Source organism: Myxine glutinosa, chromosome 10, assembly GCF_964187855.1.
Source record: "Myxine glutinosa chromosome 10, kmMyxGlut1.1, whole genome shotgun sequence".
Taxonomy (NCBI): Eukaryota; Metazoa; Chordata; class Myxini; order Myxiniformes; family Myxinidae; genus Myxine; species Myxine glutinosa.
The window spans coordinates 24992868-25009553 of record NC_136270.1 but is presented as its reverse complement, the minus strand read 5'-3'; the positions used below and the strand labels follow the sequence as shown (position 1 = coordinate 25009553).

General features: G+C 43.9%; 1 protein-coding gene across 1 annotated transcript in view; it reads left to right on the top strand.

Moving 5' to 3' along the window:
• Positions 1 to 16686, top strand: part of SMG1 (SMG1 nonsense mediated mRNA decay associated PI3K related kinase) — a 302694-nt gene that overhangs the window by 214108 nt on the left and 71900 nt on the right. Inside the window, exons 41-47 of the mRNA XM_068125825.2 lie at positions 7621 to 7759; positions 9964 to 10073; positions 10189 to 10407; positions 10548 to 10741; positions 11225 to 11397; positions 11493 to 11775; positions 11900 to 12157. Coding sequence (XP_067981926.2) covers positions 7621 to 7759; positions 9964 to 10073; positions 10189 to 10407; positions 10548 to 10741; positions 11225 to 11397; positions 11493 to 11775; positions 11900 to 12157 — 1376 coding nt within the window. The remainder of the gene's footprint in view (positions 1 to 7620; positions 7760 to 9963; positions 10074 to 10188; positions 10408 to 10547; positions 10742 to 11224; positions 11398 to 11492; positions 11776 to 11899; positions 12158 to 16686) is intronic.

Here is a 16686-nt window from a genome sequence, read left to right as displayed (position 1 = left end):
AAAAGGTGGGAGCGAAGGGGAAGCCGTAGCCAAAGGTATTCCTGGGGGTGAGGTGGAGAGAGGGCAGTGCAGGGCGAGTGAGGAAGAGAGTTTTTTATAAAGATAGCAACCCCCCCCCCCCTCCAGGACGAGGCTCAGGTCTATCATACCGGAGGAGGGAGTAACCTGGGAGAGATACCAACGAATCAGAGACATCATGAAGGAGGAAAGTTTCTGTTAAGCAGATCACGTCTGGTTTGTCAGAAGCAACCTGTATGGAGAGATCAGTCAAGTTTGAGCGAAGGCCCCGGATGTTTGAGGTCCATGCTGTTAAAGAAGAGGAAGGGGGAGCATCGGATACAGAACAGGGGGGGGAGCGGTACGGTATGATGTGGAAGCGGAGGAAGAGGTAGGGAGAGCTGTTGAAGGTGCGTCAGAGATTTCAGAACAGCTTGGAGAAAGGAAAGTATGGGGCGGACAAAAGGTTTGATGGTGATTGGGTGAGACGCAGTGAGGTGTTGTTTGAGGAGGGGGAAGAGTGAGGCAGAAGGTTGAGGGAGCTGAAGGTGAGAGTTGGAAGGGGGAAGAAGCGGGGAGGACGCTTTGAGGAGGAGGGGTGAGAGGGGAGTCTAGGAGGGGAGGAGTGAGGGAGGGTCTCAGAGGGGAGGGGTGTGGGGGGAGTTTAGGAGGGAAGGGGCAAGGGGGGAGATCTGAAAGGGATGGGTGATGGGGAAGATTTGGAGGGGAGGGGCAAGGGGGAAGATTTGAAAGGGATGGGTGATGGGGAAGATTTGGAGGGGAGGGGTGAGATTGGATTTTGAAAAATGTACGATTAATGGGAAACGAACATTTCTTGCAAAATGAGATTCTTGCGACCTTCGAGTCAAAAATACGTTTGAGGATGCTGAAGGATGGGTGGAATTCTGGAGAGTTTAGGGAATGAATGAAAGATGCACTATAAGAGATGGAATTTTTTTTTGGAATGAATAGATTTGGTGAGCAAGTCGAAAGCATCCTTTTATAGAAGAAGAAGAAAAAGGTGTTATGGAATATGACAGAATACCATTCTTCAGGGGACAGATGGAACATTTTTTAACGACGTGAACAAAGAACGAACGAACAAATAAGAACGAAACGGATAAGAACAGAGAAGGGAATATATATATCTTTTTTTTTTTCTTTTTTTTTTGAGTTGGGATGAAAACAAAGACAGAGACCGAACGTGGAACGTGAAAAATAGAGACCGAAAGGAATTGCGAGCGCCGAAAGGAAACCGACGATTCTGTACACAGGTATGAAAAACCAACACCAAGAATACTATTAGAGACACACCAATAGTTACATACACACCGAAAGAAAGATAAAGTTTCGACCTGTGGTAAAGCCGGTATTACGACAAAAACACATTGTGAACAGTTACTTATTAACTTCGAAAGCGTGCACGCATGCACAGCTTTGAAGAGACGTGACGTCACGTGACTTCCCGAGACGAGAAGAGACTTTGAAGAGATTTAAAACGTTAGACAAGTGGTCGATGTTCGGGGAAGTTAGGGGGAGAAGAGAAAATCTAAGAAATAAGCAATACAGCGAAGGAAAGAACTTAAATTCACAGAACACCTATGGGGGTAGGGAAGCCGAGAGAAACCAGGCCGCGCACCAGCTTCCTCAACTTCCTTCTCAGTTATCTTCTCTGCCGGTCATAAAACTGGGTTACTCTCTATGTTGCCGTCCCATTCATTCTCTGCATTCAACAGCATTTCCATACATCTCTTCCATCTTCCTTTAATTCCATCTGGGTCCACAACGATTTGTCCCACTTCATCTTTCAAGCAACTCACCCCTGTCACATTGCACCTCTCTTTCGCTATCTGCTTTGCAATCCTGAATACCGCTCTCTGACCCTCTTCCAAATCCAAGCGTTTTCCCAACATTTTCCAATATGCCTCCTGCACTTTTGCTGCCTTTTTCTTTGCAGCCTTCTTGGCTGCCTTATAACTTTCATGCTCTGCATCTTCTGCCCCCGTACCCTTCGCCATTCTGCTACTCCTTGAACTCCTTCCTCTTCTCGTAAATCCTCTTTCCAACTTCATCATCCCACCACCATGTTTCAGAGTGCCTCGGTGGTCCTTTTGTCCATCCACATACCTTACTAACGGCTCCCAACAGACTATCTTTCATTGACATCCAACCACTTTCAAACTCAACCACATAATCCTCCACCATACTTAGCCTCTCTTAATGCCTCCTTCACTTTCACCTCTTTCAACCTCCACACCTTCATTCTCGGTTGGTAATTCACCTGCCGAGCTCTCCTTGCACCTTTCACCCTTATGTCGCAGACAACCAAGTGGTGCTTCAAACAGCCTCCTCCCCCGGGATCACCTTTGTGTCCCGGAGGTGCCCCCATGTTGCCTACGCACCATGAGGTAGTCAACGGTTGTCGTCGACCCACCTGACGTGTATGTAACATTGTAACAAGCTTATTATCCACTTTCTGGAACTGAGTATTACAAGTCAACAAACCAGCTCAATCAGCAAACTCCAAAATCCTTTCACCTTCTCCATTCCTCGCACCATATCCGTAACCCCCATGAACTCCCTCAAAACCGTCTATACTCCTTCCCACATGTCCATTTAGGTATCCTCCTCCCACAACAACTTCCTCGTCTTTCACGTTTTCCATCTGCTTCTCTATTGTACACCAGAACTTGTCCTTCTCACCATCGCACCGACCGACCCGTGGACCATATCTCGATATGACGTTCACCAAGAGCTTTACAATCATCATTTTCACAATCATCAACCTTTCACTCAATCTAGTCGCACTCACCACACTGTCTACAAACTCCTCAGAAAACATGACACCAACACCATGCACGCCTTCCGGGCACCCTTGCCACACAAACTTGTATTTCTGTCCCTGCCTACCCTTCACCATTCTCACACCATTTCCCTTCCATTTCATCTCCTGCACACAACATATGTCCACTCTTCTTCTGACCAATACCTCCACCACTTCTCCTGATCTCCCTGTCATTGTCCCTACATTCCATGTCCCAAACCTCAGAAACCGATCTCCACGTCGGGCATCAGACGTTTCGTCATGAATGGAGTGATTTCCACCCTTGCTTCGATCGGGTTCCCCACCTTGATTTTTGACGAGAGGGGGTGAGGACCCCCACGGGGTACTTCGTCGGGCTGTACCCTGCCCATATGTAATTATAATTGTCATGGTTCCCTTTTCACCGCATCAGTATAATATTCGCAAAATAGAACTGTGCATAGATTGAATTATCGTATAACTAGTCATTCAAAATCTTAGTCTACATTTATGTCTTGCCATCGGGTGTATTTCTCAGTTGTTCCGGTGCATCGGCAACTGATGCAGCAGGAAACTTCTCCGAGAACATGAACAGTTCCTGCTGGTGCAACCTGTTTTGCAGTTGCAGGACAGTGATTTTGACGTCCGTTCGGGCCAGTGGTCAGTTGGTGAAGAGATTGGATCGTTGATTTTACTGTATCTTTTCCAGCCGAACCAAAGTTCTGGTATGGTGGCAATGTTGGCTGTGCCAAAGGAGCATGGCTGTCGATGATTGTAGCAAGAGCACAGCACTTTACAGGTTGCTTATACTAATGCCCTGTAGGTGGGAGTGGCTTCAGTAGCAAAAAAGATTTCTGGTTGAGGAATTTTTTTGCTCGCAGCCTTGCAATGTCATCAAAGTTATCATCTTTCTTGCTGTACACATGGATGCATGGCAGTATTGCCTCATGGACTACCTCCTGAGTCAGTTTATTGTCATGTTCACCAAATGTCTCAATGGCAGGTGTCTGAACAGACTACACTCCTTCAAACCATGCCTTCTTTTCTGTGTAGTAGGGTAACTGGTTTTTCCTTTCCACTGAGACTGTGGAGGAATGGAAGTCGATGACACAGTGGCGGTCCAAGTGTTGCTATTATCTCGTGAATTGGCAGACAACTGTTGTGTTTCCATGCAAATCCATAGCTCTGGCAGCAGACCTGCTCGTTTGTCTGTGCTTGCATTGTACAGACTTGGCATTTAATATGGAATATTTTTTTTTCTTGACTTGGGTTTACTTTCTTAACTCAGTATATCAATCTGGTGAGTTTCTTTTACACTTTGGTGATTTATTTGTTGAAAGAACCATGTCACTGATTGTCTGTCGCAGCAAGAAGTCAACAACAGGATTATATCACAGGTGGCGTGGCAAAATGTACGGACAGGTGCATTTGATGATTGGCTTCACAATCAGGTATATAAGGGTTGTTGCGTTCTGTATTAGTGGAAAACAACTGCTGCACGTCTACAAAAGTTATTGCCGCTTCCTCTGGAGATGATCCGTCAACTTGACAATTCTGTTTGTCATGGAGTGGTGGCTTGACGAAATTCTGGCATGAAACAGCGTGCTATTGCTCGGCAGTATGGCATCACTCAAGGTCAGGTGTCAAAGATCCTGAAACGAAATGCTCAGAGGGGTGTCCCTACTACAATACCGAGGCCAGGACGTCCACGCAGAACCACAAGGAGAGATGATCGCCAGCTGCACTGGTTAGTCTGCAATGGCCATACCAAGTCAGCTAATCGGCTTAGTGCTGAGTGGCATCAACTGACAAATGTGCCTGTATCCAGAAGGCTAGTCAACCAACGACTGGTTCAAGCAGGCTTTCCTGCCAGGCGTCCCCTGAGAAAGCCACGTCTGACCAGACAACACAGCCAGCACCGATTGCAGTGGGCCAGAGAGCACCGTCAATGGCAGCCAGGACACTGGAATCACGTGACCTTCAGTGACGAGTCTAGATTTTTGGTCTATCGTCAAGATGGCCGTGTCCGAGTGCACAGACAAGTGCATGAAGCCCACAACGAAGATTGTATAGTGCCAAGAGTCCAAGCTGGAGGTGGAGGGGTGACCGTTTGGGCTGCTTTTCATGCAGGGGGCAAAACTGACCTGGTTGGTCTGAATGGAAACCTGAACCAGTTCAAGTACAGGGTCATTCTGGAAGAAACATTGCTTCCATTTGCTCGTGCAGCCTTTCGAGGAAACTTTGTCTTCCAAGATGACAATGCACAGCCTCATCGTGCTCGCATGATCCAACACTTTCTTGCTGACCGTGGTGTAGAGCATATGGAGTGGCCTGCCATGTCCCCGGATATGAATCCGATAGAGAACTTGTGGGCAGAATTAACGCGTGAAATCGACAACTTGGACCAGCAGCCTACCTCTGTGCGTGAATTGCAGCAGGCTATTGTAACTGCATGGCAAGCGATTCCTGTCCAAACCTTGGCAAATCTCGTGAACAGCATGCCTCGACGTGTACGTGCTCTCCTGAATGCTCGTGGGGGTTACACGAAGTACGGAACTGTAATTTTACTGTCCGTAATCCCAGTCATAATTTCGCTTTTGTTTTTGTTGAAAATTTTTTTGGCTAATGTGCAAAATAAAGAGATACTTCTGGAAAACGTACAGAAGTTTAACACAGTACTGTCCGTGAATTTAGTTCGATATCAGTGTACATCACTTTCAAGGATCAATTTATTTGCTTCGAAATGTCAAATGTGGTTTTTGTTTCTTTTAAAGGTCACATTAACAAAATCTAGAATAATTTCAACATAATTCCAATGAACTTTTGGTTCTAAGTCATCTTGAAAAGTAAGTTCACCCCCACAAAAAAATATTCCATATTAAATGCCAAGTCTGTATATGTACATGACAATGACGTTGGTGTCATTCGCATGTATGAACCACAGGTTGCGACTCATTTTGTGTTGCATGGATAGTATGCAGAATAAGCCGAGTGTCAACTTCTTCTTGTGTTAACTCAAGTTCCGGAACAGGTGATACCAGTTGATTGGTAACCAATAGCGTTTTGGTCTCTTCTTTGAATCATGTTTGAGAGATACACTCCCACATCATAGATCATCATACACACTGTCCATCTTAAATCTGCAAAACAAGCAAAAAGTATTTTAGAAAGACCAAGATTGCTGATGACTCCACTCTCTGCCGCTCCATTCCTCTTCCCTCAGATCGGCAGTCTGCAGCCTCCTCACTCTCTGAAGACTTGGACAAAATCACAGACTGGTCAAACAAGTGGAACATGTCTTTCAATCCTGACAAATCTCACACTCTTACTATGTCTCTCCGAAAAGATCGACTGGACAACCCTCCCATCGACTTTCTCAACAATCCTCTCCAAGAAGTTCTGTCGCTCAAGCTTTTGGGTCTCACTATCTGCCATGATCTTTCTTGGGAAAACCACATTTCCAAGCTGGCCTCCAAAGCCAGTCGCCGACTGGGCATCCTCCGTCGTGCGAAGTCCTTCCTCGGCACACCTGAGCTCCTCACCACATACAAGGCTTTCATCCGCAGCTCAATGGAATGTTGTTCTCCCCTATGGGCCGGTGCTCCTACCTCACACCTAGCTCGGCTTCACGCTGTTGAAACCAAAGCTTTCAGAATTATTGGAATCTCCCGCGATGAAGCTATCTCTGAGGGCCTTTCACTCACCGCAGGCAGGTAGGTTGTCTTTCTGTCTTCTTCCGTCTCCTCTCCGGCCTTGCACCCCCAGCTCTCTCTGTGCTCTGTCCCCCAAATATTCCTACAGGTCGCACAAGATCTGCCAGCAACCCTCTGATGGTTAAACTGCCGAAATCTCGGCTCTCTGCTCACCTTCACTCTTTCATTCCTCTTTTCTCCCGCCTCTGGAACAAACTCCCTCACTCCCTTCAATCCCACTCCTCCCTCCAGGTCTTTAAAACAGCTGTTCACCACCATCTCTTATCTTCCCCCATCCAAAACCTTGATCTTTTCTACCCCCACTAATTCACCCCAGATCCACCTTGTTTGAAATTCCAACTTCTTTCCTGGAAGTCCTGGCAGTGTCCATATGTTTTATACCTCTCCCACCCCCCCCCCCCCCTTCCCATGCCCTCCCCCGAAAGCCCTCTCCCTCTCACAGATCTCTCGATGTCTCCATGTCTCTCGGTCCCTGCTCTCAAATGTTGTGTTTGTGTCCTTCCCCCTCTCTCCCCATCTTGTCTACCGCTCCCGATGTTATATGTTTTATGTGTCGGTTTGTCTTTCTGTGTGATTAATGGTCGCTCTTTCACGAGGCTCGATCTTGTATACAAAAAAAATAAAAATAAAAATTGTGGTTTTCAGGCAAATGGGATGGTGGCCATCTTTGATTTGTAGATTTTTCTTGCGATAACTATAATGATGTGTTGACCTGAGTATGATCTACAATAAATGTAAGGTTAGAAATTTATCTGATGTTTTTTTTGTCTGATCTGCTGTTATACGAGCAAAATGGTGGTTTTCTGATAAATATAATAGCGGCCCTATTGGATTTAGATTTCTGGGCTTTGAGCAAAAAATTGCAAGGGTTATACTCGCCTCATTTGTTATTATGGTCCAAGAGAAGGTACCCACATGGTCGAAGCAAAAATAGCACACCATGCCGGGTGCACCTATGTTACCCCCCTGGGTCTATACTGTTTTTTGTTTAAACCGTTTTGTTTGTTTTAAATAAAAAAAACTTCTTTTTTTTATTTTATTTTTTTTATTGAAGAAGTTGGATCTTATTTGTAAAATAATTTTGCATTTTGCCCAAAATTTGTCTAGACATATTGCCGTTCGACTGCGGTGATGTCTGTTATCGGCTACGTCATCGGGCTTGGAGACCGGCATTTGGACAATGTCCTTATTGACTCGAGCACGGGTGAAGTTATTCACATCGACTACAATGTGTGCTTTGAAAAAGGTATTGTGCAATGTGGTGTTCCTGATTGGTTTTACAGCTTTTATTATGGCTTCTATTTTTTTATTCTGAGGACCTCGCATTTTTTTTTTTTTTTGGTATACAGTGTCGATTTATGGAAGAGCTAGAATGCAGAACTGAACGGATCAGGATGTAAGAGAACGAAAAGAACAGTAAGAAGAAGGGGGAAGCACACCGACAGTAAGGATAAGGTACAAAATAGAGGGAGACTTGGAGAAATAAGGGATGTGGGAAGAAAGAGGGGCCAGAGAAGGACATTGAAAAAGGAAAAAGAAAGAGGGGCCACATGGATCGGACAAGATGTATCTCAGGAAGGAAAATCTGGAAATTTTTGAAAGTTGGCTTTGAGAAGGTTACCAGGGATTGAAAAGATTATGGTTTTGGATTGGAGATGATCTGAGATGGTAGTGAACAGCTGTCTTAAAGACGTGGAGGGAAGAATGAGATTGAAGAGGATGGAGAGGTTGAACCACAGGTGGCAGGAGAGCATGGAAAGAGCAGAGGGTGCAAGATAAGAAAGTAGGCTGAAGAAAACAGAGGCCATCAACTTGTTTGTGTTCCTACCTTGGCCTGATAGTGTTCCTATCTGAACCCATGGCTCATGATTCATGCAATCCGGACTGGTATCCCATGTACCACTTGCAGTGGTGTCACTTCATTTATTATTATTATTGCTATTATTATGCCTCCGCCATCAAAGCTGCCAGATTCATTGTTTTTGGGTTGTCCGTGTGTCCATCCGTCCGTGATAGGTTTTCGTTACTGCGATAATTTAAGAACGGCTGAAGGGATCCAAGTCAAACTTCGTGAAAGTACTCTCAGACCTCGACATTTGCGGATGCGGTTGATAAAATTTGACCTGCTTCTACATTCACGGCCCTTCTACATTTATCCCTGGTGTTGGGCTAGCGGCTAGGGTGCCAGCTTAGGATTCTAGGATCCTGGGTTCGAATCCCGGTCGATCGCTGAATTAACACCAGGGGGGTTGACTCAGCCTGTCATCCTTCGAGGTCGGCAAATTGAGTACCAGTTCACTGGTAATTCCCTGTTTGTCGTAAAAAGGCGACAAAAAGGGTTGGCGGCAGGAAGGGCATCCGGCCGTAAAACATTGCTTCAAAAAGGGGACCAAAAAACAACAACAACCACGGTCCCCGAAAAAGGCCAACCCCCGCTTGCGGGGGAAAATGGCCTCTAAAGGTGGGTTTTTTTTTTTGTTTGTTTTTTTTCTACATTCACGGCCCTGTGCTTCGCGTATTCATCGTTTTTCGTTGCGCAGATAAAAAAAAAAACGTCTCCCACCAGCCACACACATGACACGTCTATAAGCATCTTCCGTGTGTCACGCATAAAGCAGCTGGACGTGTGCATAAACCATCGCCTACCACGCGATTCGACATTGTTTCCGTGGGCGTGTTCGCCATTTTTCTGACCTCCTGCATTTGCGGCCCTGTGCTTTTGTGTATTCGTAGTTTTATCATGGGCGTATTCGTAGTTTTTCGTGGGATTTTTTCATTTTCTCTTATGAATCATGAATCGCCAGGAACCTACCTATCCCCCCCCCCCCCCCCCCCACCCCCCTTTTCCCATTGAAACAATGCCCCCACATTCGCAGATCCGACATTCGTGGCATTTTCCAGGAGCGTGTCCCCCTTGGATGTCAGGGTCCGACAGTTTATATAATGATGCGAAGATTAACTGATTAGATTATGGTGTCGGGAGATCAAAGGTCCAGAGGTCCTGTTAGTTAAAAATTCTTTTACTGAGCTAACTTCTGAACCAGTGATGGGATTTTGACCAAACTTGGTAAAGTGTATATTATGATGCAAAGATGAACTGATTAGATTTTGGCGTCAAGAGATCAAAGGTCAGAAGTCACATCAGGTTAAAAACGTGTTACTTGAAAACAGCTCAAGGGATTTAATTCAAACTTTGTACAAGTATTTTGGTGTTGGAATAATGTTGGCAGAATTATAACAGTTGGCGTCGCGACGTCTTATTGTCTAGTTTTACTTGATCTCTGATGTTCATTGGGATATCTTCCGAAACTGCTCTTAAAATAACTCTGATTTCCATGACATGCTGCACTGTAGCCATTTGAAGGCACACACTTGTGTATATTATCCAAGGTGCATATGTTGTCATCAGCCCTGAACAGTATTGGAGTACTCAGAACTTTTTTTTTTCAGGAAAAAGTCTTCGAGTTCCTGAGAGGGTCCCATTTCGCATGACACAAAACCTGGAGATGGCCCTCGGCGTGACTGGTGTGGAAGGAATTTTCCGTGTCTCATGTGAACAGGTCATGTCTTCACATTCTTCTCAAGTTGTTCTTTAAAACTAGTGCTTGAATGCAATCCAATGAGGTTTTGTTGTTGATGTTGTATGTTTATTTTCTTCTTCTTTTATCTTTACAGGTTTTGCAAGCTATGCGTCGTAGCCGTGAAACACTACTCACCCTCCTGGAGGCATTTGTTTATGACCCACTAGTAGACTGGACTTCTGGTGGTGAAGCAGGTGTGGCAGGAGCCGTGTACGGTGGAGGAGCTGGTGTGCCGGAAGCTCGGCAGAGCAGGAGGCTCATGGAGCGAGATATCACCCAAAGTCTATTTTCTTCACGTGTTGCAGAAATTAAGGTATCCATCCATTGTGGCACTTTCTGAGTTGTACTCGAGCTTTGTTTGCATGTGGGATATTGTTTTTGGATCTGGATCAGGATGGTAATTGTGATTAAGGTGGTGCTCAGCATTTCCTGTTTTGCATTATATTTCCACAGGTGTCATGGTTTGCCAATCGAGATGAGGTTCTCCTTTTGTTGAGCCATTTGGAGGATGCAATGGCAGAGAGTCAGCAGTTTTTCAATGAGCAAGACAGGTTGGCAACAGAAGAGCAGAGCCTTCAGGAGGAAAAGGCATATCTTGAGGAGACAGAAACTACCACTAATAACTCTGTGAACACACTGCTTCCCAGGTTAGGTTCATATTCGTGGTTGTTTGCTGCTTACTTTTTAATTTTCTTCACAGCACTTGAGTAAAAATAAAAATGATGTATACTTTAGCTCCTTTACTGACTTGTCATTTTGTCTTAGCACTATGGTGGGTTTTGTCAAGCAACAAACAAATGTGGGTGTGGTCCAGCAGCTGTCTGACCAAAGGGTGCACATTTCAAACGTCGACACACAAGAATAACCCCAACGACGGCAACGCAAAGCTCTTGCAGACCTGTGACATGTCTTTATACCATTATATACATTATAATTACTATTTGCATGTAAACCTCAATATAATTGAGCTTTACATTCGAGATACTACTATGAGATGGGAAACTTATGTCAGCAGGTCTGATGAAGGAATTCAGAAAAGGTGAAACTTCATGAACTCAAAACCATATATTTCGATTGTCCTTACTTAAATCTATTTATTTAAAAGGTTGACTGTTTTTGACATTCTCCAGGTATGAGGAGCACCGACACTTGGAGGAGTTGCACCAAAAATTTCAGGAATCTCTGAATGCTCAGCTGACTGAGTGCCAGCGGTGGGTGAGTCAGTATGAAGCTGCTTTTGGTGGGCTGCAGGCTACAGAGATTGCTCGCCAACTCCAAGAGTCCTCAGGGCATCTTGCTCTCGGTGCGTTCTCTGATCGTATATCCGTTTTTTAACAGTGCCCTTTCAGAGGCATTAGCATGTCTTTGTTGTTATTTATTTTGTCCTGTATTCTTCAGGTCCACCAAGCTATACTCCAGCAACCACATTCTTACAGTCGGCAGGCCAGTCAACTGTTATTGCCCAGTGTGAGAACATCGAGTCGGACCTCACTGCAGCACTGCGGCGGCGCCATGCTGCTTTCATGTCTTGTCTCGATGCCCTACACAGCTATGCCACGATAGCCCTCTCATACCCGAAGACAGCTTGTGGCCCAGGACACAGAGCTGCTTGTTGGTTTGCATGGCTGAGCCACCTGCAAGTTGACGCTTCACGAGTGACCTGTCAGGAGATTTATGACAGGTCCGAATGAAGATAATGTGCAATCGCTCATTCATTCATCTGAAATTACTTTTTGAAGTTGTAATATTGATTATTTTTTTCCTCCACACCCTTTCCCCTTCCCCCCTAACCCTTCACATCAAAGCTACGAGATAGCCTTTGGGAGTTCAAGAGGTGCACTGCGGACCTCGTCTGCTTTGGCAGTTGAGACCGCCCTGCAGACTGAGGTCATGGAGCTCGACTCGAAATATACATGCCAGTTGAAGCGCATGGAGTTGCCTATCACTGATGAGTCGGACAGTAATGCAGAGTTGAGCCTGCATGCATTTGTAAATACGGACAGGGAGGATGTTGGAACTGCTGTTGCCTGCATGCTCCTTGCTGCACTCGCCACTCTCGCCAGGTAAGTGCAATGGCAGTAATTGGCCTTCAAGGTCAGTTGAGGGATATGGTCAGCCAAGGTCAGGTTGGAGCTTCTGGTGAGACTGATGAGCACCAGATATTGTATCTCGGCTGGTAGCTGATTACAGAAAAGTATTAGTGATTAGTGGGAGCGTTGATTGGGTATGGGGGTTGCCGCTCCAAAAGCACTGATGTATATGCAGCCTGCCTCGCACAAAACAATAATCGACAAAGCAATGCCGGTTTTCCAGTGAATTGGAGAAGTAGACTAAGAAGGTGGCTTTGTGGAGCATTCATCTCCAAAAGTAGTAAGCGAACAAATGACACACACCATTATGTCGCTGGCTTGCATGGAAGGAACCTGCCATCAATTCAAGAGTAGATCTTCGATGCTGTTAAGGTTGTAAATGGCTCTGTATACAAGGCTGTGGGGGCCAGAAAGTGTGCACGATTTTAAGATGTTATATGAAAATTCCATGACCTATTGTTTGCTGAGAAAACTGGGGAATGTTAATGGTGGAATGGTCTGGACAGAAGTGAAAGTGGTGATCAGAGATCAAATAATAGGAGAAGAAATAGGGCATGGTCCTCGATAATCATGCTTAACATGGGAATAAGCCTGAGTGGCATGAATTTCAGGGGATCTTTCTTAGGACCCTTCCATGTGGATATTGGTGATGTTTATTTCATTTTCTGCTCTGGTGGATGGTCAGTATACAGTATACAACAAACAACAACATGCATTTTAAGGCCATTTTCCCTGCAAGAGCGGGGGTTAGCCTTGCGGTCCCCATGACAATCTTCTCCATTTTGCCATATTTTCTGCATCTCTCCTTGTTAACCCCCTTGCCCGCATTTCTTCTTCCACCATCTTTCGCCAAGTCTTTCTCGGTCTTCCCCGTCCTCCACTTCCTTCTACATTCATTTCCATCACTCTTCTCAACCAGTCACTTTCATCCTTCCTCAACACATGACCAAACCATCTCAACCTGTTCCTCTTCACAGCATCAATCTCAGGCTCTATTCCCATCATCTTTCGCAAGTATACAGTATATAAAATATATAAATTAAAACCAATGATGGAGGAGCAGACTATTCATATGTATAGAGGTAGAGGTCTGAGGATTGATTCACTACTGCCATCCAGACTGCTTGATAAAGATTGGTTCACTTTGCTACCTTTGCTTACTTGGTCCTTTGAACAGTTTGTAGGGAATGCATAACGAAGGAAGGATTTTGTGACATGTGCCTTTTTTGGCCAAGATGAAGTTCAGGTGCTTGTGATTTTTGTCCACCTTGACGTCATCCTTCAGATGTAAAGGCAGATGATAAGCATCTGCTGGAGGCTCTGACATGCAATAATTAAAACAGTCAGCCAGTCATGCTCTGTAGCAGTGGTTCTTAACCGTTTTCTCAATGGGCACTGGCAAAGGTGGTAGATAAACCAACCCAGTAGATAAATGACCACGGTCTGCCAATTGGGAACCCCATCATTAATGGTATTTGCTGTCTATATCTCAGCACGTCATACATCTTAATAACTTTTTACAGTAATATTTTGTTTTTTTTATCATTGCCTCGTTTCGGAAATTGCTGAGTTTAGCTGCTTTTGGAAATTGCCTATTTTGGTGCCTCTAATGTCACCCACCTTTGAGTACACATGAAGTAAATTACAAAAGGTTTGTTGAGTAAGTGGTGTCACTTTAAGTTGACAAAGCTACAGCTTCAATCTCAATCACGTCAAAATTAATAATGAAAAGACAAATAAAATACATTTTACAATAGAAACAAAGGTTCCCTCGCCCCTCCCAACATGTAGCCAATGTGGCCAGCTGATGTTCAGAATGTACCTGAGGGCATCTAAAATCCCAAAGCTTACGGGCCCCTTGAGTGGGCCCTGGACCCCACGCCTTGATGACTTCGTGGTTACAGCATCGAGGCGTCCTGCCTTCATTTCTGGATCCCCCACCCCATTTTCAAAAAATCCTGGATCTGCACTTGGAGTATATGACCTGCACCATATATACACATGCTCCATTACATATAGATTTGTCAGACTGCTAGTGGGTGAGTGGCAGTAAAATTAAGAAGAAAAAAAAAAAAGAAGATATATACAGTCATGTGAAAAAGTAAGTACACCCCATGTAAAGTTTTGACTTTTTCAACATATTTCAACATACAGCTATTTGATCTTCATTTCAACAATATTGATAGATAAAGGTGATATAATATAACAAATATCATGAAACATTTACATTTTGTAGTCCATTGTATAATTTAAATAAACATAAATGCAAATTTAACATGTGGAAAAAGTAAGTACACCCCTACATTTATCACTACTTCAAATACCTAAAATTAGAATCAGGTGCACCAGCTCAGATGCAAATGATTAGAACATCGTTAGAGAGGATCTTGGAGGAACCTGTCTTATTTAAACCTCAGACATTTAGTTTGGTTTGCTCTTTGTTGTTGAAGTGTGCGGCGTCACCATGCCTAGATCAAAAGAGCTCTCTGAGGCCTCCAGAAAGAAGGCTGATAGATGCCTACGAGTCTGGGAAGGTATTTTAAAAGATCTCCAAACAATTTGAAATCAATCATTCGACTGTCCGGAAGATCATCTACAAGTGGAGAAGATTCCAAACAATTGCCAACTTGTTCAGGCCAGGCCGCCCCAGCAAGTTCAGCCCGAGAGCAGACCACAAGATGTTGAAATAAGTCTCTAAGAACCCCAGAATGTCATCACGGGACCTACAGGTAGTTCTTGCCACAGTTGATGTCAAAGTGCACGAGTCTACCATTAGAAAGAGGCTGCACAAATTTGATCGACATGGGAGGTGTGCCAGGAGGAAACCTTTGCTGTCCAGAAAGAACATCAGGGCAAGACTAAAGTTTGCCAATGAACACCTTGGCAAAGACCAGCACTCCTGGAACAATGTGCTCTGGACAGATGAGTCAAAGGTAGAGCTATTTGGCCACAGTACCAGAAGACATGTTTTGGCGAAAACCAAAGACAGCATTTGACCACAAGAACCTGATACCAACTGTAAAGCATGGTGGTGGAAATATTATGGTTTGGGGCAGCTATGCTGCATCAGGGCCTGGGCAGCCCTCCATCATAGAATCCACTATGAATTCTTCATTGTACCAGAGGGTGCTTGAGGATAATGTGAGGCCATCTGTCGGAAAGTTGAAGCTCAACCGAAGGTGGACCTTGCAACATGACAATGACCCTAAACATACCAGTAAATCCACCAAGGAATGGCTGAAAAGAAAGAAATGAAGGGTTCTGGAATGGCCAAGTCAAAGCCCGGATCTAAATCTCATTGAAATGTTGTGGGGGGATTTGAAACGAGGTGTGCATGCAAGAAACCACACAAACATCACACAGCTGAAAGAAATCTGCATGAAGGAGTGGGCAAAAATTTCTCCCAGTCGATGTCAGAGACGGGTAGAGTGGTCGACAGTTATAAGAAACGCCTACTTGAGGTTGTTTCTGCCAAGGGGGCAATACCACCTATTAGAGCCAAGGGTGTACTTACTTTTTCCACATGCGAAATTTGCATTTATGTTTATTTAAATTATACAATGGACTACAAAATGTAAATGTTTCATGATATTTGTTATATTATATCACCTTTATCTATCAATATTGTTGAAATGAAGATCAAATAGCTGTATGTTGAAATATGTTGAAATAGTCAAAACTTTACATGGGGTGTACTTACTTTTTCACGTGACTCTATATATATATATATATATATATATATTTTTTTTTTTTTTTTTTTTTTCACGTGACTCTTCTTGAACATAGGATATATATATATATATATATATATATATATATATATATATATATATATATATATTTATATATATATATATATATATATATATATATATATATATTATATTATATTATATTATATTATATTATATTATATATATATATATATATATATTTATATATATATATATATATATATACAGTGAACCCTCGTTTATCGCGGGGGTTACGTTCCAGAACCCCCCGCGATAAACGAAAATCTGCGAAGTAGCGACCATTTTTTTTTATTTTTTATATATATATTTTAAAGCATTATGAACTCCCCACACTCTTATTAACCTTTCCCATACTCTTATAAACACTTCCTATACTCTTAAACACTATTTACACTCTTAAACATACGTAATTTTAACAACATATAAAATTCTAATGGGTACTCACCATTGAAGATACTGTAGCTACCCATGGGTTCCCCAAGCAAGACCAGCATCAGAATCTCCTTGCTCCAGCCGGTGACGTCACCGGCGGGGATTCCCGGCGCGAGAGTGGCTGGTCACGTGACCGCTAAAGCGTGCCGCGCTTTGCGGGTATAATCAGCTACACCTGTTGATCACGTGACCACCGATTCACCGAAGCACGCCACGCTTGAGAGGCGTGGCTTTCGGTTTCTGGTTGTGCTTTATAATGCAGCCCGATAAATGGGCTTTTCAGTGTTCCCGAGTTGGTTTTGAGAATAAATATCT